This window comes from Trachinotus anak, unplaced genomic scaffold, assembly GCF_046630095.1.
Source record: "Trachinotus anak isolate AG129_WGS33_773 ecotype Australia unplaced genomic scaffold, CSIRO_AGI_Tana_v1 ptg000027l, whole genome shotgun sequence".
Taxonomy (NCBI): domain Eukaryota; kingdom Metazoa; phylum Chordata; class Actinopteri; order Carangiformes; family Carangidae; genus Trachinotus; species Trachinotus anak.
Window position 1 is genome coordinate 164,665 of NW_027273878.1, and position 22,036 is coordinate 186,700.

Consider the following 22,036-nt stretch of genomic DNA (forward strand, 5'->3'; position numbering starts at 1 on the left):
ATGGACCTGCACACCTGAGGCATGCTGGGAAATCAGTCAGTGGAGTGAGTTGGAGGCCTTGTTTGTAGTTCCGATCCACAGGAGAAAGTTCAGATGTGGACTGGGCTCGGGACTGAGCCAGAACAACATGACATCTCTGGTGGTGCGTTCACTGACTGTCTCGTGTTTGTGCAGAAAAACTCCTGAAAACATGCAGCGTGTCGCCACAGCTGAGAAAAGATTTGAAAATAACTGAAACTGAATTAATCATTGAGACACTGTTGATTAGTTTCCTGTCATTTACTTGATTGATTGATCAATCATTGATCCTGCAGATTGTCACATATCCACAGCCACTGACCGGAACCTCCTGTATGCAGACAGGTCAAAGGTCGTTGGTCTGAGGACCTCATCAGGTAGGAAATGATTCACATGGTGGAGAAGAGGCGTCTCTGAGGACACAAACAGAGCAGTCCAATTTTATCAGCTGTGACCTTAAATGTTAGTTTTTTTAAATGGAGTTTGGTGGGAGGTTTTCTGTCTGTGCAGGAGAATCACAAACGCCACAAACAACTTCATCCTCTGAATGGACTGACAGGACACCATCCTCCTCCTGATTGGCCGCTGATGTGAAGCTTCACAGGAACAGAGAAAGGTTCTGGTTCTAACCTTCATAATAAAAGCCTGTCATATTGTTCTGTTAGAGACCACGTTCTGAGATGTGTTCCACCTGCAGAACATTGAGTTCTGTTCTCATGACACCTCTGTGGATTAGAGAGGGGGAGGAGTTAGGTAGTTTCAAGGGTATGAACAGGTACAGTCAGTGGATCCCACTGAGTTGTATTTTCCACCATCAGAAACAGGCTGAATGAAAGCTGCTGACCTTTTACCTGGGGCCAAATTGAATCGATTGTTACAGTTTTCTTCTGTCTATGTGAAAAAAACTTAATTCCTTAGTAAAACTTATCTGTGTGTGTGCATCATCATCATCATCGTCACTTGGTGGTTATAAAATTAATACAACCTTCCTCGTAGATGGAGAACTGTCTGTCTTTACTTCCCGCTGTCGTTTTCTAGTTAGTCGCTCATCTGACAAACTGCACATGGGAAGTTTTTTTTTTTCAACGAACAGTTGTGGAGAAATAAAAGAGGAAGATTCACACTGAGTCAAGTGACCTGATGAGAGCTGAGGAAAGGAGCTTCAATGCTTCCTATCTTATCTCCTTTAGCAGAGGAAACACTGGACCTTCCTTTACCAATGGAAAGGAGAAAATGTTGTCCCACAATTCCTTGCTGCAGTAACATTTGAGTTTTAATGTGTTTCTGGTTGATGCCTGAAATCAGGTCTGTGTTTAACAGCAGCTAAAAGTATTTTCAGGTTTGATTCTCTGACATCAGATCTATCAGTAAATCCCTGTCCTAATTCTTGAAGCTTCTCCGTCTGTTAAAAAAGGCCGATTGCTAACAAGTGTCTAAATAAGACATCAGAGGGGACGGGATGTTAAATTTCATCAGTCCAAAACTGATCTCCTCACCAGTCCACCTTTACAGCCTCTTGTTAACTCTCTGCCGGTGTTTCCTCTGGTCCTGGTCCTGGAGCACCAGGATCTGGAGAAACCTGCAGTTTGATTTCAGTCTGTACAAACCTCTGGTCCATGTCAGACAAGACTCAAACCACTTCCTGTCACTGAAGTGACGACCTGTCTGTGGTTGTACTTATACTATGCCTCTGACACACTCCATGTTTGTAGTTCCTTCTTCAGCTGTTTATTACAATAAATAATTTACTGTCGTCCGAGTCCAGTTCAGCACCTGACACAGTCCAGGATGGGGTCAGGACAGATTACGGGACCTCGACAGTACAGATACAGAGGTATTACAGTATTATTATAGTAGTATTACAGTTATAGTAGTATTACAGTACAATCGCAGTAGTATTGAAATTTGGTTTTCTTTCTGTCTTCAGCCATTTGTTTCTTTTTGTGAGCTGATAACAGATCAACAGACCAATCAAACTGATTGATCAGCCATCAGAGGAGTTGGATCAATGCAGCTGCTTCTGTTTCTGTCCTGATGTCTCTCTGTAGGGGAGACAGAAGACAGTGAGACAGACAAACAACCAGAGACAAACAAACACTGACCTTTGACCTTGAGAGTCACTGTTTTCTCTCTCAGTAAGTTTCCGTCCTTGTAGACTCTGCAGGTGTAGTCTCCTGTGTCTCTGACTCTGAGGTGTTTCAGGGTCAGACTGAGGTCTCCAGTTCTCAGCAGGTCTTCCTTCATCTCTGTTCGGTCTCTGTAAACCTGGTCCTGGTCTTCAGGTCTGTCAGAACCGTTCTGATACACATGGACCTTCATGTCATTGTTCCTCCAGAGTACTTGAGCATCTTCAGGCAGGTCAGCTGTGGTCTTGAAGGGCAGCTGGACAGACTCCGCCCCCTCCTCCACCTCCACCTGTTGGCCTGAGAGGACAACAAACCAGATGATCAGCTGTTCAGACAGCAGCAGCAGGTTTTAATCTCTTTCTTGAAGGATCACAAAGTTGTAGAGAAACCTGAAGGACAGAACCAGATCAGACCAGAAGGTAACAGGGACAGAAATCTAGAAACTAAAAGCAGGTGTTGAAGGTGTTGGAGAGGATCAGAGTCTGGATGGTGCTGTATCTACAGCTCTGACCTCTGACCTGTATCTACAGCTCTGACCTCTGACCTCTCTACGGAGGAGACCAATGACAGTGAGACAGAGACAAATAAACAACACTGACCTTTGACCTTGAGAGTCACTGTTTTCTCTCTCATAAAGTTTCCGTCCTTGTAGACTCTGCAGGTGTACTCTCCTGTGTCTGTGACTCTGAGGTGTTTCAGGGTCAGACTGAGGTCTCCAGTTCTCAGCAGGTCTTCCTTCATCTCTGTTCGGTCTCTGTAAACCTGGTCCTGGTCTTCAGGTCTGTCAGAACCGTTCTGATTCACATGGACCTTCCTGTTGTCTCTGTCTCTCCACTCCACTCTGATGTCTCCAGACAGACGAACAGCTCTCACACCAGACCAGTCCTTGATCTTACAGGGCAGCTGGACAGACTCCGCCTCCTCCTCCACCTCCACCTGTTGGACTGAGAAACAACAAACCAGATGATCAGCTGTTCAGACAGCAGCAGTAGCAGAATTCAGTATGAAGTCAAATATTTGTAGTGGAACCTGATTGGTTGGTTGAGTCTGAAAGAGACAGTGTTGTCTACAGTCAACAGCTGAACTGTTTAATCAATAACTTCATTAACTGATCATCAATAATAAAATCAAACTGTCTCTGACAGAGAACGAGTTCCTCAGTTATTAAAGTGTGGTGGATGATTTTACCCAGAGTTCAAAGGGAAACAGGAAGTGAAACATTATGATCTCAGACCCTGATGAACTGACTAATGTGAAAACAGAAAAGTCAAATATTAAAGATTCAGCTACAAGTTCACACCAGCTCACTGATACATGAATTAATCTGACATCTAACAACTCACTTCAGGCTCAGTGGTCCTTCAGCACCAATCAGCTCACAGTGTGGAACTGATCCAGCTCCTCTAGACCAGGTGGACTCAGGGTTCTGGTTTGTCACAGGGGAACTCTGTTAATGGACCCTGAGACCTAAGGTCAGATTGAGTCAGTGTGAAAACATCTGTCAACATCAGGCCACAGGGGGCGCTGTGACCTCAGTGAACTGTGATCCACTGTGACAAACTGGATTCTCAGCTCAGTCATGAGCTCGGGTCTCCCCTGACCTTTGTCAGACCTACATCCTGTTTCAGACTTCTGTCTTTGTCACAGTCTCTTCCTGACCCCTGCAGGTTGTTGTAACCCTAACCCTGCTGGGACCAGGTCTTAGCTCAGCTCTGCTCTCACATACCTTCCTGGAGAGGACACAGGTGTCATTTTAATCTCACCTGTTTAACTTGAATAATTGTATTAAAACCTGAACCTGAACAGCTTCATCAGAAACTGAATTCATCAGTTTGAACTGAATTCAAACACTTGAAACTAAATCTAATAAAATGGAATTGAATTCATCTGAAATGATTTGATCCTCAGTGAAAATTCAACTCTCTACAGGACGAGTCAGTTCTCATCGGTGGTGCAGTCTACCTGATACACAGGTATCCACCGTACACCCTCAGAGAAAGCTCCAGAATCTCTGGATAACCACTGAAAAATACCCGAGGATATGTAACAACAGTTCTATGACAGAAGTTTCTGGCTGTCAGATACAGGGCTGAATGGGAGACAGAAGGAGACTCAGCTCTGTCCCTGGTGACGCAAACATCTGTTTCAGTCTCTATGGAGGATGTCTGATGTTAAACAGCAGCTGCAGGTGTTACCCATGTCCAAACTGTACAGTGTGAGAGGAGTCACTCACCTCCTTGGTACAGTCTATTGATTAATGAACTGTATGTTGCCAACTGTAGCCTAATGCTTAAAATGGATTTTTATTTTATTTAAATTTATTGTTTTATGAAAAACACCTGGTTGAATATCTCACAACTAATGAGGTTAATTGTCAACAGGTCAGTAGGTGATCATGAGGAACAGTGGGTGTGTCAGATCATAATGCAATGTATTTAACTACTCAACTGGATAACTAACAGAAGAGTACAATGTAGAGATTAAACATCAGCATTTTAATCAAGGAAACAGTTATAAAGGAGATTAAGAGGGAAATTAAGGAATGTAGTTAAAGCAATAATGAGAGGGACACTAATCTCAAGAACGACATAATTAAATAGAATGAAGAGGTTAGAATATGAGGAATTAGAGAAAACACTGAGAGACCTAGAGAAGCAACAACAAAAAGATGAGGACCAAGGGCTGAAAAAACAGATAAAAGAACTAAAAAAACAAATAGATAATTTTTTGAATGATAACTGGAAAAGAAACTGAGGTTTACAAAACAAAACTTTTATAAATCTGGCCCAAGAATGACAAAAATCCTAGCAAAATGCCTAAGGGTACAGCAAATGAAGAATACAATACATAGAATTAGAGACCCCTTAACTAACAAAATAACTTATGAGCCAGAAGAAATCCATAAAACTTTGCAAGATTTCTACAAAACTTTATACTCTCAGCCTGAGAATGTGGATGACGAAAACATTTAACAATACTTGGCACGGCTTTCCCTCCATAGGAAAAATACAAAATGATAAATTAACTGCCCCTATCACAAAAAAAAACACCTGGGCACGACTATCAATACATTAAAAACAAATAAATGCCCTGGAAGTGATGGCTTTCCAAAGGAATGGTACAAAATCTTTAAAGAAGACCTCACTCCTGTACTGCTTGAATCCTTCAGTTGGACACTCAATAAAACTGAGGCGCCACCATCATGGAAAGAGGCCATGATATCAGTCATTCTAAAAGAAGGTCAAAATAAAGGAAATTGTGAATCCTACAGCCCGATCTCTATACTGAATGTAAACTACAAAGTGTTTACATCTATTATTGACAAAAGAATTGAACATCTGCTCCCTGACTTAATAAATGAAGACCAGACGGGATTTATAAAGGTCACTAAACTCAAGATAACATCAGAGAAACCTTGAACATTATTGAACACATTAATAAAAAACATGCAGTTCTGGTTAGTCTCCATGCAGGAAAGGCATTTGAGTCTGATGGTCTTTTTTATACGGTATCCTAGAGAGGCTGGGCTTTAATAACAAAGTGTATACAGGCTCTTTACAGAGACCCAACTGCTAGAATAAAATTAATGGACAGGCAGTTTTAAGCTGTTTAGAGGTACCCGACAAGGCTGCTGTTTGGGCCCCTCTCTTTTTACAATATACATAGAACCTTTAGTGCAAACCATTAGGCAAAACAAGGAGTTGGAAGGAATTAAGGAATTTGCAGATGACCTAACTCCAAAATCCTAACTTAATGTTCCCCAAACTCATGGAGACTCCAGAATTTGGTCAGATGTCTGGTTATAAATGGATTTGCTAAAACACAAATACTCTCCTTTAACTTCACACCAAGTAAGAGACTTAGCCTGACATATAAACTGAAGTGGGAAGCAAAACCTATAAAGTATTTGGGAGTATTAATCACTCATGATCTGAACACAATATATGAAACCAATTATAAAACAAAAAATGTTAAGATACAGGGAGATATCAAAAAATGGTCAACACTACCAGTCAGAATTCCAGAATCTCTATTTATGGGATGAACAGTTTTCAGGTTTATATGGGCAGGAGCAAGACAGAGAGTGAAATTTAAAACACTCCAAATGGACAAGGAAAAAGGAGGCCTGTCAGTACCAAGTCTCAGAGAGCACTATTATACTGCTCAGATGAGGCACATTGTCTACTGGCGTTCACCTGACTACCAAGCCAGGTGGAAGCACATAGAACTAAATCTGGACCAATCTCACCCTCAGGCCAACCAAGGTAGGGAAGAATACATAGACCCAAAGGGGGAAACTCTGTCTGAGAAAACACATTTAAAATGTGGTATGAGATAGTTAAAAAATGTAATTGAAAGGAGACTTAGAAAGGAGAAAATGGAGACTTGTTCAGATATTTACAGCTAAGACATTTTTTTGAGACAGAAGTCAAAAATGAATCTCAGCAGAAAGAAATGAGGTGATTGAAGTGTTGGCAAATGCATATGAAGAAACACCTGCAAAGACACTGTAAAGAGGTTTACAAAAACTAAATGGAAATAATTCATTATATGTGAAACTGAAATGGGAGCCAGAACTGAACATTAACTGATCAGAGAGTGATTGGCATTTTGTGTGTAGAACACAACAAACTTCTTCCATGAGCTCTAAAAGAAGAGAATTTGGATGGAAGAATTGAATCTGCTTCTTGATTACACCCCATATTAAAAGTAAACCATTAGGTAAACAGCCGACACTACAGGCAGATGAATGTCAATCACTCGCATGATTTTTGGTCATGTTTGAAATTACAAGTTTTCTGGAACAGGGTGAGCCAGATGATTGAGGAGATTTTAGGTTACGAGACAACCAGGAACCCACAGACAATGTACCTGGGTCAGATACCTGCCGACAGTTTTCAAAAGAAGGACACCTATCTCTTTAAGGTTTTGATACTGGCAGGTAAAAAGGCCATAACAAAGGAAGTGGTTGAAGTGTGACCCTCCAAGCCCAGGACAGTGGCTGGACATTGTTGAGGAAATATCAACATAACTATGAACTGAGGTTATGAATATCAACTTTATTTTAATAATATTGACATATATAATATTGACATTATTAACTGCAATAAGCTGCTACTTATTGAGAAAAATGTAACCTCAAAATCATAACTGACGTGTTGATTTAATGTGGTGTTTGTCTACGTGTCCACTAGATGGCAGTATTACAGCACACATGGTCACCTGTCAGGTTCTGAAGTCGATGAATGTGAACTGTTTTTTTCTTTCAGGTCACTGGTGAGAGAGTTAGTGCAGCCACACTGTTTTGTATTATTGTGTATCATTGTATATTAATATATTTACATTTTGAATATCATTTAAAAATGTAACTTTACATTTGTGCCTTCGTGAACAGACTGTGGATCAGGACGTGTTCGTGTTAAACACGTCTGTGTTTAGAAAGAAAATGTGACTGGATGAAAACCCACATACGGTCTGTTGTTCTCCTTCTGGACAGGAGGGAGAACCTGCAGAGACAGAACAGGTGAGGGGGCGGAGCTGGAGCAGAGTGAGGAGCACACCTGAACCACTGACATACTTCATACAAACTAGATACTTGAACTTTAACAGATTCACTCATACCTGCTGAAATTCACCACTCATGATGATGGACTGCCTGAACTTGTCCTTCACAAGTTTCAGTCAGACCACCAGAATACCTATCATGTACATATTGTGTCTTACTCTCATCTCTCTGGTATCTGAGATAAAGCGAGACAGACAGTGGTGAAAAAAACTGGACATGCTGCTCTGTGGTTCTCCCTCCTTCTCTCTCACAGGGTAACGTATCCACAGGATATCCCCTCTGTCCTCATCCCTTTCACAATAAAAGTCCTGAACCCTAATCCTGAAGAAGACCAGAGGCCATGCAGCAGCATTTTCATTTCCACAGTGTGGATGATGAGAGAGTCTGAAGACAAGATGAGGAATTTTAAAGGAGCCGGACCTGGTTCAGACCTGATTCCAGACCTGACCAGGTTTGGTTTGAACCTGGTTTGAACCTGGGGGATCAGATCAGATTCCCTGTGATCAGGTTTCACCTGAACTCTGAGGAACTAAATGTCATGTGTGGTGTTGTTTCTGGGAGCCTGTCTGGGGTCAAAGGTCACAGACTGAATGTGGTCATCGGGTCCACTGATGGACAGATCAGGGTCTGTGGGAGACTCTGAGACTCATCAGGGTCTGCATGTTCACACTGAGCAGAGAACAGTGATGCAGAGTTTACCTGAATCACCTGAGACAAACTGCAACCAGGTGACCTCAGCTCATCACACACACACACACACACACACACACACACACACACACACACACACACACACACACACACACTCTACATACCTTGTCTGTCCTTCCACATTTTATACACAATGAAACCAACTGCAGATAGAACCAGGAGGAGAACCAGGAGAACCAGGACAGCTGCGAGAACCTGGGGCCAGACCGGAGGAGGAGGTTCTGGAGTCGACACAAACAACAACATCAGATTAAAATGTGAAAATCAATAAATACAAATTCATAAAAAAATAATCAGATAATGACTTCTACTCTGACCTCTAACCTGTATCTACACCTCTGACCTCTGACCTGTATCAGCATTACTGACCTCTGACCTGTAGCTACACCTCTGACCTCTGACCTGTATCTACATCACTTACCTCTGACCTGTATCTATATCACTGACCTATGACCTCTGACCTGTATCTACATCTGACCTCTGACCTGTATCTACATCACTTACCTCTGACCTCTGACCTGTAGCTACATCACTGACCTATGACCTCTGACCTTTATCTACATCTGACCGCTGACCTGTATCTACATCACTGACCTCTGACCTCTGACCTGTATCTACATCACTGACCTCTGACCTGTATCTACATCACTGACCTGTATCAACATCACTGACCTCTGACCTGTATCTACATCACTGACCTGTATCAACATCACTGACCTCTGACCTGTATCTACACCTCTGACCTCTGACCTGTATCTACATCACTGACCTCTGACCTGTATCTACACCTCTGACTTGTATCAACATCACTGACCTCTGACCTGTATCTACACCTCTGACCTCTGACCTGTATCTACATCACTTACCTCTGACCTGTATCTATATCACTGACCTATGACCTCTGACCTGTATCTACATCTGACCTCTGACCTGTATCTACATCACTTACCTCTGACCTCTGACCTGTATCAGCATTACTGACCTCTGACCTGTAGCTACATCACTGACCTGTATCTACATCACTGACCTGTATCTACATCACTTACCTCTGACCTGTATCTATATCACTGACCTATGACCTCTGACCTGTATCTACGTCTGACCTCTGACCTGTATCTACGTCTGACCTCTGACCTGTATCTACATCACTGACCTGTATCTACATCACTTACCTCTGACCTCTGACCTGTATCAGCATTACTGACCTCTGACCTGTATCTAAACCTCTGACTGCTGACCTGTATCTACATCACTGACCTGTATCAACATCACTGACCTCTGACCTGTATCTACATCACTTACCTCTGACCTGTATCTATATCACTGACCTATGACCTCTGACCTGTATCTACGTCTGACCTCTGACCTGTATCTACATCACTGACCTGTATCAACATCACTGACCTCTGACCTGTATCTACACCTCTGACCTCTGACCTGTATCTACATCACTTACCTCTGACCTGTATCTATATCACTGACCTATGACCTCTGACCTGTATCTACATCTGACCTCTGACCTGTATCTACATCACTTACCTCTGACCTCTGACCTGTATCAGCATTACTGACCTCTGACCTATACCTACACCTCTGACCTCTGACCTGTATCAACATCACTGACCTCTGACCTCTGACCTGTATCTACATCACTGACCTCTGACCTGTATCTACATCACTGACCTGTATCAACATCACTGACCTCTGACCTGTATCTACACCTCTGACCTCTGACCTGTATCTACATCACTTACCTCTGACCTGTATCTATATCACTGACCTATGACCTCTGACCTGTATCTACATCTGACCTCTGACCTGTATCTACATCACTGACCTGTATCAACATCACTGACCTCTGACCTCTGACCTGTATCTACATCACTGACCTGTATCTACATCACTGACCTGTATCAACATCACTGACCTCTGACCTCTGACCTGTATCTACATCACTGACCTGTATCAACATCACTGACCTCTGACCTCTGACCTGTATCTACATCACTGACCTGTATCAACATCACTGACCTCTGACCTCTGACCTGTATCTACATGACTGACCTGTATCTACATCACTGACCTCTGACCTGTATCTATATCACTGACCTATGACCTCTGACCTGTATCTACGTCTGACCTCTGACCTGTATCTACATCACTTACCTCTGACCTCTGACCTGTATCAGCATTACTGACCTCTGACCTGTACCTACACCTCTGACCTCTGACCTGTATCAACATCACTGACCTCTGACCTCTGACCTGTATCTACATCACTGACCTCTGACCTGTATCTACATCACTGACCTGTATCAACATCACGGACCTCTGACCTGTATCTACACCTCTGACCTCTGACCTGTATCTACATCACTTACCTCTGACCTGTATCTATATCACTGACCTATGACCTCTGACCTGTATCTACATCTGACCTCTGACCTGTATCAACATCACTGACCTGTATCAACATCACTGACCTCTGACCTGTATCTACATCACTGACCTGTATCTACATCACTGACCTGTATCAACATCACTGACCTCTGACCTCTGACCTGTATCTACATCACTGACCTGTATCAACATCACTGACCTCTGACCTCTGACCTGTATCTACATCACTGACCTCTGACCTGTATCTACATCACTGACCTGTATCAACATCACTGACCTCTGACCTATATCTACATGACTAACCTGTATCTACATCACTGACCTCTGACCTGTATCTATATCACTGACCTATGACCTCTGACCTGTATCTACGTCTGACCTCTGACCTGTATCTACATCACTTACCTCTGACCTCTGACCTGTATCAGCATTACTGACCTCTGACCTGTATCTACACCTCTGATCTCTGACCTGTATCAGCATTACTGACCTCTGACCTGCATCTACACCTCTGACCTCTGACCTGTATCTACATCACTGACCTGTATCAACATCACTGACCTCTGACCTGTATCTACACCTCTGACCTCTGACCTGTATCTACATCACTTACCTCTGACCTGTATCTATATCACTGACCTATGACCTCTGACCTGTATCTACATCTGACCTCTGACCTGTATCTACATCACTTACCTCTGACCTCTGACCTGTATCAGCATTACTGACCTCTGACCTGTACCTACACCTCTGACCTCTGACCTGTATCAACATCACTGACCTCTGACCTCTGACCTGTATCTACATCACTGACCTCTGACCTGTATCTACATCACTGACCTGTATCAACATCACTGACCTCTGACCTGTATCTACACCTCTGACCTCTGACCTGTATCTACATCACTTACCTCTGACCTGTATCTATATCACTGACCTATGACCTCTGACCTGTATCTACATCTGACCTCTGACCTGTATCTACATCACTGACCTGTATCAACATCACTGACCTCTGACCTCTGACCTGTATCTACATCACTGACCTGTATCTACATCACTGACCTGTATCAACATCACTGACCTCTGACCTCTGACCTGTATCTACATCACTGACCTGTATCAACATCACTGACCTCTGACCTCTGACCTGTATCTACATCACTGACCTCTGACCTGTATCTACATCACTGACCTGTATCAACATCACTGACCTCTGACCTCTGACCTGTATCTACATGACTGACCTGTATCTACATCACTGACCTCTGACCTGTATCTATATCACTGACCTATGACCTCTGACCTGTATCTACGTCTGACCTCTGACCTGTATCTACATCACTTACCTCTGACCTCTGACCTGTATCAGCATTACTGACCTCTGACCTGTATCTACACCTCTGATCTCTGACCTGTATCAGCATTACTGACCTCTGACCTGCATCTACACCTCTGACCTCTGACCTGTATCTACACCTCTGACCTCTGACCTGTATCTACATCACTTACCTCTGACCTGTATCTATATCACTGACCTATGACCTCTGACCTGTATCTACATCTGACCTCTGACCTGTATCTACATCACTGACCTCTGACCTCTGACCTGTATCTACATCACTGACCTGTATCTACATCACTGACCTGTATCAACATCACTGACCTCTGACCTCTGACCTGTATCTACATCACTGACCTGTATCAACATCACTGACCTCTGACCTCTGACCTGTATCTACATCACTGACCTCTGACCTGTATCTACATCACTGACCTGTATCAACATCACTGACCTCTGACCTTTATCTACATCACTGACCTGTATCAACATCACTGACCTCTGACCTGTATCTACACCTCTGACTTGTATCAGCATCACTGACCTCTGACCTGTATCTAAACCTCTGACCGCTGACCTGTATCTACATCACTGACCTGTATCTACATCACTGACCTGTATCAACATCACTGACCTCTGACCTCTGACCTGTATCTACATCACTGACCTGTATCAACATCACTGACCTCTGACCTCTGACCTGTATCTACATCACTGACCTGTATCTACATCACTTACCTCTGACCTGTATCTATATCACTGACCTATGACCTCTGACCTGTATCTAAACCTCTGACCTCTGACCTGTATCTACATCACTTACCTCTGACCTGTATCTACATCACTTACCTCTGACCTGTATCTATATCACTGACCTATGACCTCTGACCTGTATCTACATCACTGACCTGTATCAACATCACTGACCTCTGACCTCTGACCTGTATCTACATCACTGACCTGTATCAACATCACTGACCTCTGACCTCTGACCTGTATCTACATGACTGACCTGTATCTACATCACTGACCTCTGACCTGTATCTATATCACTGACCTATGACCTCTGACCTGTATCTACGTCTGACCTCTGACCTGTATCTACATCACTTACCTCTGACCTCTGACCTGTATCAGCATTACTGACCTCTGACCTGTACCTACACCTCTGACCTCTGACCTGTATCAACATCACTGACCTCTGACCTCTGACCTGTATCTACATCACTGACCTCTGACCTGTATCTACATCACTGACCTGTATCAACATCACGGACCTCTGACCTGTATCTACACCTCTGACCTCTGACCTGTATCTACATCACTTACCTCTGACCTGTATCTATATCACTGACCTATGACCTCTGACCTGTATCTACATCTGACCTCTGACCTGTATCAACATCACTGACCTGTATCAACATCACTGACCTCTGACCTGTATCTACATCACTGACCTGTATCTACATCACTGACCTGTATCAACATCACTGACCTCTGACCTCTGACCTGTATCTACATCACTGACCTGTATCAACATCACTGACCTCTGACCTCTGACCTGTATCTACATCACTGACCTCTGACCTGTATCTACATCACTGACCTGTATCAACATCACTGACCTCTGACCTATATCTACATGACTAACCTGTATCTACATCACTGACCTCTGACCTGTATCTATATCACTGACCTATGACCTCTGACCTGTATCTACGTCTGACCTCTGACCTGTATCTACATCACTTACCTCTGATCTCTGACCTGTATCAGCATTACTGACCTCTGACCTGTATCTACACCTCTGATCTCTGACCTGTATCAGCATTACTGACCTCTGACCTGCATCTACACCTCTGACCTCTGACCTGTATCTACATCACTGACCTGTATCAACATCACTGACCTCTGACCTGTATCTACACCTCTGACCTCTGACCTGTATCTACATCACTTACCTCTGACCTGTATCTATATCACTGACCTATGACCTCTGACCTGTATCTACATCTGACCTCTGACCTGTATCTACATCACTTACCTCTGACCTCTGACCTGTATCAGCATTACTGACCTCTGACCTGTACCTACACCTCTGACCTCTGACCTGTATCAACATCACTGACCTCTGACCTCTGACCTGTATCTACATCACTGACCTCTGACCTGTATCTACATCACTGACCTGTATCAACATCACTGACCTCTGACCTGTATCTACACCTCTGACCTCTGACCTGTATCTACATCACTTACCTCTGACCTGTATCTATATCACTGACCTATGACCTCTGACCTGTATCTACATCTGACCTCTGACCTGTATCTACATCACTGACCTGTATCAACATCACTGACCTCTGACCTCTGACCTGTATCTACATCACTGACCTGTATCTACATCACTGACCTGTATCAACATCACTGACCTCTGACCTCTGACCTGTATCTACATCACTGACCTGTATCAACATCACTGACCTCTGACCTCTGACCTGTATCTACATCACTGACCTCTGACCTGTATCTACATCACTGACCTGTATCAACATCACTGACCTCTGACCTCTGACCTGTATCTACATGACTGACCTGTATCTACATCACTGACCTCTGACCTGTATCTATATCACTGACCTATGACCTCTGACCTGTATCTACGTCTGACCTCTGACCTGTATCTACATCACTTACCTCTGACCTCTGACCTGTATCAGCATTACTGACCTCTGACCTGTATCTACACCTCTGATCTCTGACCTGTATCAGCATTACTGACCTCTGACCTGCATCTACACCTCTGACCTCTGACCTGTATCTACACCTCTGACCTCTGACCTGTATCTACATCACTTACCTCTGACCTGTATCTATATCACTGACCTATGACCTCTGACCTGTATCTACATCTGACCTCTGACCTGTATCTACATCACTGACCTCTGACCTCTGACCTGTATCTACATCACTGACCTGTATCTACATCACTGACCTGTATCAACATCACTGACCTCTGACCTCTGACCTGTATCTACATCACTGACCTGTATCAACATCACTGACCTCTGACCTCTGACCTGTATCTACATCACTGACCTCTGACCTGTATCTACATCACTGACCTGTATCAACATCACTGACCTCTGACCTTTATCTACATCACTGACCTGTATCAACATCACTGACCTCTGACCTGTATCTACACCTCTGACTTGTATCAGCATCACTGACCTCTGACCTGTATCTAAACCTCTGACCGCTGACCTGTATCTACATCACTGACCTGTATCTACATCACTGACCTGTATCAACATCACTGACCTCTGACCTCTGACCTGTATCTACATCACTGACCTGTATCAACATCACTGACCTCTGACCTCTGACCTGTATCTACATCACTGACCTGTATCTACATCACTTACCTCTGACCTGTATCTATATCACTGACCTATGACCTCTGACCTGTATCTAAACCTCTGACCTCTGACCTGTATCTACATCACTTACCTCTGACCTGTATCTACATCACTTACCTCTGACCTGTATCTATATCACTGACCTATGACCTCTGACCTGTATCTACGTCTGACCTCTGACCTGTATCTACATCACTTACCTCTGACCTCTGACCTGTATCAGCATCACTGACCTCTGACCTGTATCTAAACCTCTGACCGCTGACCTGTATCTACATCACTGACCTGTATCTACATCACTGACCTGTATCAACATCACTGACCTCTGACCTCTGACCTGTATCTACATCACTGACCTGTATCAACATCACTGACCTCTGACCTCTGACCTGTATCTACATCACTGACCTCTGACCTGTATCTACATCACTGACCTGTATCAACATCACTGACCTCTGACCTTTATCTACATCACTGACCTGTATCAACATCACTGACCTCTGACCTGTATCTACACCTCTGACCTCTGACCTGTATCTACATCACTGACCTCTGACCTGTATCTACACCTCTGACCTCTGACCTGTATCTACATTACTGACCTGTATCAACATCACTGACCTCTGACCTCTGACCTGTATCTACATCACTGACCTGTATCAACATCACTGACCTCTGACCTCTGACCTGTATCTACATCACTGACCTCTGACCTGTATCTACATCACTGACCTGTATCAACATCACTGACCTCTGACCTGTATCTACACCTCTGACCTCTGACCTGTATCTACATCACTGACCTCTGACCTGTATCTACACCTCTGACTTGTATCAGCATCACTGACCTCTGACCTGTATCTAAACCTCTGACCGCTGACCTGTATCTACATCACTGACCTGTATCTACATCACTGACCTGTATCAACATCACTGACCTCTGACCTCTGACCTGTATCTACATCACTGACCTGTATCAACATCACTGACCTCTGACCTCTGACCTGTATCTACATCACTGACCTGTATCTACATCACTTACCTCTGACCTGTATCTATATCACTGACCTATGACCTCTGACCTGTATCTACGTCACTTACCTCTGACCTCTGACCTGTATTAGCATTACTGACCTCTGACCTGTAGCTACATCACTGACCTCTGACCTGTATCTAAACCTCTGACCTCTGACCTGTATCTACATCACTTACCTCTGACCTGTATCTACATCACTTACCTCTGACCTGTATCTATATCACTGACCTATGACCTCTGACCTGTATCTACGTCTGACCTCTGACCTGTATCTACATCACTGACCTGTATCAACATCACTGACCTCTGACCTGTATCTACATCACTGACCTGTATCAACATCACTGACCTCTGACCTCTGACCTGTATCTACATCACTTACCTCTGACCTGTATCTATATCACTGACCTATGACCTCTGACCTGTATCTACGTCTGACCTCTGACCTGTATCTACATCACTGACCTCTGACCTGTATTAGCATTACTGACCTCTGACCTGTATCTACACCTCTGACCTCTGACCTGTAGCTACATCACTGACCTGTATCAACATCACTGACCTCTGACCTGTATCTACATCACTGACCTGTATCTACATCTCTGACCTCTGACCTGTATCTACATCTCTGACCTCTGACCTGTATCTACACCTCTGACCTCTGACCTGTATCTACATTACTGACCTGTATCAACATCACTGACCTCTGACCTCTGACCTGTATCTACATCACTGACCTCTGACCTCTGACCTGTATCTACATCACTGACCTCTGACCTCTGACCTGTATCTACATCTCTGACCTCTGACCTCTGACCTGTATCTACATCTCTGACCTGTATCAACATCACTGACCTCTGACAGTCAGTTGTACTTCAGTCCGGCTCTGGTCCAGTCCGAACTTTCTGACGGTGCAGGTGTAGGTGCTGCTGTCCCTGATGGTTGGTTTTCTCAGAGTGAGGCTGAGGTCTCCAGTCTGCAGAGAGTCCGTCCTCATCCAGGTTCTGCTCCTGTAAACCTGGTTCTGGTTTCTGAGGTCTTCTCCGCTCTGCAGACGTAGATGAACAATCGAGTCCTCGAGGCCTTCACGGCTCCACACCACAGTGGAGTCGTTAGAAACAGAGTCAGTGACATGACAGGGCAGCAGGACAGACTCCACCCCCTCAAACACCTCCACACCCAAGGCATGCTGGGAAACTGTGAGGACACAAACAGACACAAAGATCAGCTACTGGTCTCCTGGAACAGCTGACTGAGTCTGGATCCAGAGATCCACCATCTGGTCTGAGCCCTCACAGACGTGCTGACGTCATCACCATCTTATAGGGTGGGGGTGATGATGGGGGGGGGGGGCAATTATGTCAACAACTGACCTCACATCAATCAAATGACCAACTGTCTGTTGTTGACATTCATTCATTCAGTCATTCATCCTTTAATTCATCCATCATTCATTGAGTTGTTGATTCATACATGTCCTAATTCACCTGACATTTCAGACCCTGCCACAGTCTGCCTTTCCCGCCAATAGAATCACCTGACCTGACTCCTCCTCCCTCACCTGCTCACCTGTCCCCCAGTCCCGGGATCTCCCGTTCGGTCTCGACCTGTCCTCCGGGTCTGACTTTAGAACGGCTCTACCTTGTTTTACCTGTACACCTGCCTCCCGAGTCCTGCTCTTAAATCCCGTGTTTTTTAAATGGAGTTTGGTGGGAGGTTCTCTTACCGACCAGGAGCATCACAGTCACCGCGAACATCTTCATGTGAACAACCCACCACCGGCCACAGTCCGTCAGACCCACTCAGACTGTTCTCCCGCTGAAAACGACGCACGAACACAAGTTACCTTTCGTTTTCTACAGGAAGTCCGCTGTACAGGTAGACCGAGGAAGTTCCGGGAGCACCTTCACAATAAAAGCGTTTGGAATAAGATGAACTCGGGTGCTGGAGGCTGCAGTCTGTTGTGTTATACAGAGAGTACCATTATTCTCTCTGAATAGTTCAACAGCAGCACTAACCATTGTGACCACACAGGTGATTCCACACCTGGTTAACACAGGTAGGACAGGAAGTGAGCATTAGAAGGTGTGTCATAGGACTCAGTCTGAGCTGCTGTTCCTAATAAACTGACAGCTGAGTGTGTGCATGTTTCCCGCCCTCATGCTTTCTGGCAGTGGATCAGGTAACAGTGACTGTTTCTATGGCAACAAGGTGTTCTGTCAGGACTTCCTGTCTGAACAGGTATGAAGGTTCTGTAAACGAGGTTCTAAGCAGTAATATAGCAGCAAACACTATTTTCTGTGTAAATACAGTGGAGTCGTGTTGTGAAGTCACAGGCCTTACACCTGTGCTGCTGTCTGAGTTTCTCTGTTCTTTGTTTTGTTAGTGTTAGTGCATGTGGGCCCCTCCCTGTCAAACCGTGGACCCTCCTCTTTTCTAAAAACACAGGCACCGCCCACACCAGGTGAAAGCATGATGGTGGAGTGCAGCTCGCAGCTGTAAGAGACCCTCAGAACTTCCTCCAGGAGAAAAACAGGTTCTGAAACAGCATCAGACAGAAACAGGGACAGAAGTAGAACCAGTCCTGGTCTTAGATTTCTGAGCTGCTGAAGAGCCACAGTCTGACCCTGAATCCTGGATGTGTAAAAATACTCACGGCTACATGTTACTCCCCTGTTTTAATCAGTGACAGTAAACATGATAGAGTCAGTGAACTGCTACTGTTTCTGTCTCATTGTCTCACAGCAAACACTGAAGTACGTTAAATCTGCTGTGAGCTGCTGACTGTGTCGGGGTTGTTTTTGTGGCTGGAGTTCACAGCCTCTGTGTTCAGGTTCATCATCAACCAGTGTCGCTGTTTGGATTAACATGATGTCAGTAAACTACACAGTTACAGTAACTACAGTAATGAGACGGCACAGTTTGTGTGACTCACTGAAAAAGTAGCTACATGGCTAATGTTAGTGATTAGCGTGTGTCTTTCTGTTCTGCATCAATAAGCTCCAGGAGATATGAGGGTTGTGCAGCACAAACACGACCACAGACGCCACAGACAGGTGTGTGTTAACCTGCCTGTCTCCGGTGGTCCTGTAGACATGTTGGTGCTCACGTGAACAGGTTAGAGACAGAGAGACACGCTGATAGTGACAATGACTTTATACAACAATATTACATAAAACCAACACAGCCTTTGAGTAGCCTGTAAGCTCCGTGTGGACAGGTGGAGCTGGGAGTAGCAGCAGATATGTAGCTGATGTGAACTCATGGGTCATATACAGGAAGCCATGTTTTTGTCCTTCATTTGCAAACACAGCAACTAAAGCCACATCTTTTAGACACTTATAACAGAGGCTTTTAAATATGTCACCAGTCAGTTAATGACAGACTGAGCTGGAGGTGACACCCATGTGACCTTTTCAAAATAAATGGTAATAATCTGAACTGTCGTCCAGGTCCATCTGAAGACAGCTCTGCTGGGATTTATGTCTCCTGACTTGTCAGATATTGACAGTGTCTCAGATCTGATGGGTAAGACGTCCTGACAGGTACAGTCTCTGAACCTGAGCCTTTTAAATGTGGCCTTTATTGATGAGTATTGATATTTGTGATCACACTGTTGATCGCTGATTGCAGTGTGTGTTCAACATGTTTTAGGGAAGAAGTTTTTCATGAGGAAGGTGTTGAACAGCTCCATGGAGATGTTGGTGAGACCATGTTTGATGCACCAGAGGTGTTAAGGCTACAGGACACGTGAGTTCTGTTGTTGAACTGAAAACATCATTTCACGTTCATGGTCATAATGTTCAGTCCTGTATGATTATTACAAAAAAGTTCCAAAACTGTAGTTTTATTAAGAATACATTTTATTCTTCATTAAGTTCATTTTTGTCAGACACAACCAGAACCAGGACCAGGACCAGGATCAGGGTCTGGACCGTGGACCCAGTGCAAAACTCGTCCTGGTTTTAAAGCAGCTCAGTCTGAGGCTGATCAGATAATTAAAGCTCGTTAACAAAGAGATCTGACTCACAGTCCTGGAACCTGGGACCTGGGACCTGGGACCAGGTTTGGGTTGAGTCCTCTCTGTGTCTGTGTGAGGATGAGGATGAGGAAGGAGCAGAAACAGGATGAAGACACAGTGGACGTGTGAAAAGCAGAAGTGGTTTCAGATCTGGTTTCTGTATCAGGACTCAGACTCTGCTGGGGTGGAGCTGTCAGAATCAGCTCCTCTCTGACCTCTGCTCCTCCAGAAGGTCAGGAGGTCAAGGAAAGGTCTGAAGGAGAGGTCATAAGGACCTAGGAGTGAAGGAGAGGTCCTGATGTCTGTCTGCTTTGTCCTCTCAGTGATCAGTTTCCCTCCTCTGCTGTGACAGGTGAGACAGGTGTGAAGTGTGGTGATGTCACTGAGGATCCTGGATTCTCTATCAAACCGTCTGGAGCCAGAGTCCATCAGCATCCAGGGTATGAAGAACTGGTCTGTGTTGTGATCCTGGTTCTGTGTTGCAGGGGGACCTGGTCAGGTAGGCGGAGTCAGTTGTAGAGACACAGCTGAGGCTGTGGCGGGAACAGAAACCTGAGCAGAAACCAGAGCCTGAAATATCCAGAGTTCAGGGTCACAGGTGTCTCTGTGGTTGGGGGGACATGGACCTGAGTGGCTTCTGCTTTATTCTGCTCTGGTTTCAGGGAAGACCTGGTTCAGGTTTTACCTGCAGGTGGTTTCTGTAGGACTCTGACTAACAGTGACATCAGCTGTTTGTATTTGACTCAAACTGGGCTCAGTCTGGGTTTAAACCTGAGACGTGGACCAGACAGTGAACTGTACATGTGTCAGCATCTCTGAAGGATAAACACACGTCAGGACGGCGGCTTGGTCACATGGAGATCTCTATATATTCGGAACTGTGATATCAGGCTTTCTGCTGATTGGATTAGGCATTGCCCTGGTGTATCGGAAAATTCAGAAGACGGTGACAGCAGTCCAAATCCCCACGCTGCCCGACATAATTGATGGAGTGAGTAAAGCTGTAAGCACTCAGACTGTGATTGTGAACCGCAACTTGGGAACCACCTTGGAAGGAGCTGTCAACACCCTGTCTGTGGTAATAGACAGAGCTGTTAACGCTCAGACTGTGGTCATAAATCGCAACATGGGTCACATCTTGGAGAAGCTTTCAGCTTTGCAAAGGAGAATGGATGAAGATGACCAGAATGGACAAACAGAGTAAGCCGTGTCTATTGAAATACGACTGCTCGCCCCAACCCAAACAATCATAATCTAATCTGCGTTCCGGCCCCCGCAGCACCAGCCTTGGCCAAGGCCGGTGCTGGAACAACTCCCCCACGAGATCGCTGCAGTGAGACGCTTCTACTCCTACCCCCCCCCCCCCCCCCCCCGCCCCCCTCTCCCCCTCCTCC

The 22,036-nt window shown here is 44.7% G+C and overlaps 1 protein-coding gene and 1 long non-coding RNA gene across 5 annotated transcripts; one reads left to right on the plus strand and one right to left on the minus strand.

The window, feature by feature from the left end:
* Positions 1–90: 90 nt before the first annotated feature.
* LOC139610956 (butyrophilin subfamily 1 member A1-like) lies at positions 91–18,605 on the minus strand. Of its 4 annotated transcripts, none has more exons than XM_071465118.1 (7): positions 18,468–18,605; positions 17,477–17,818; positions 8,526–8,642; positions 2,744–3,088; positions 2,121–2,441; positions 341–431; positions 91–209 (listed from the first exon to the last, which is right to left on the minus strand). In XM_071465118.1, exons 2-7 carry the CDS (start codon positions 17,616–17,618, stop codon positions 149–151), a joined length of 1,077 nt encoding a protein of 358 aa, XP_071321219.1. In that variant the 5' UTR covers positions 17,619–17,818; positions 18,468–18,605; the 3' UTR covers positions 91–148. The 4 variants fall into 4 exon arrangements, with proteins under 4 accessions (XP_071321219.1, XP_071321216.1, XP_071321217.1 ...); XM_071465115.1 differs by having other exon boundaries at positions 18,348–18,478; XM_071465116.1 differs by having other exon boundaries at positions 95–209; positions 284–431; positions 18,348–18,478.
* On the plus strand, positions 18,539–22,015 carry LOC139610959 (uncharacterized). The gene is made up of 4 exons (XR_011686232.1): positions 18,539–18,680; positions 19,070–20,149; positions 20,276–20,371; positions 20,995–22,015. It is a non-coding gene; the product is annotated as an uncharacterized lncRNA (long non-coding RNA).
* Positions 22,016–22,036: the final 21 nt, after the last annotated feature.

Coding starts and splice junctions, on each gene's coding strand:
- LOC139610956 (XM_071465115.1), bottom strand. CDS start 18,384: ATGAAGATGTTCGCGGTGACTGTGATGCTCCTGGTCG. Junction 432..2,120: donor AGTGACTCTCAAGGTCAAAG/GTCAGTGTTTGT, acceptor TTGTGTCCTCAG/AGACGCCTCTTCTCCACCAT. Junction 210..340: donor TCTGCATACAGGAGGTTCCG/GTCAGTGGCTGT, acceptor ATCTTTTCTCAG/CTGTGGCGACACGCTGCATG.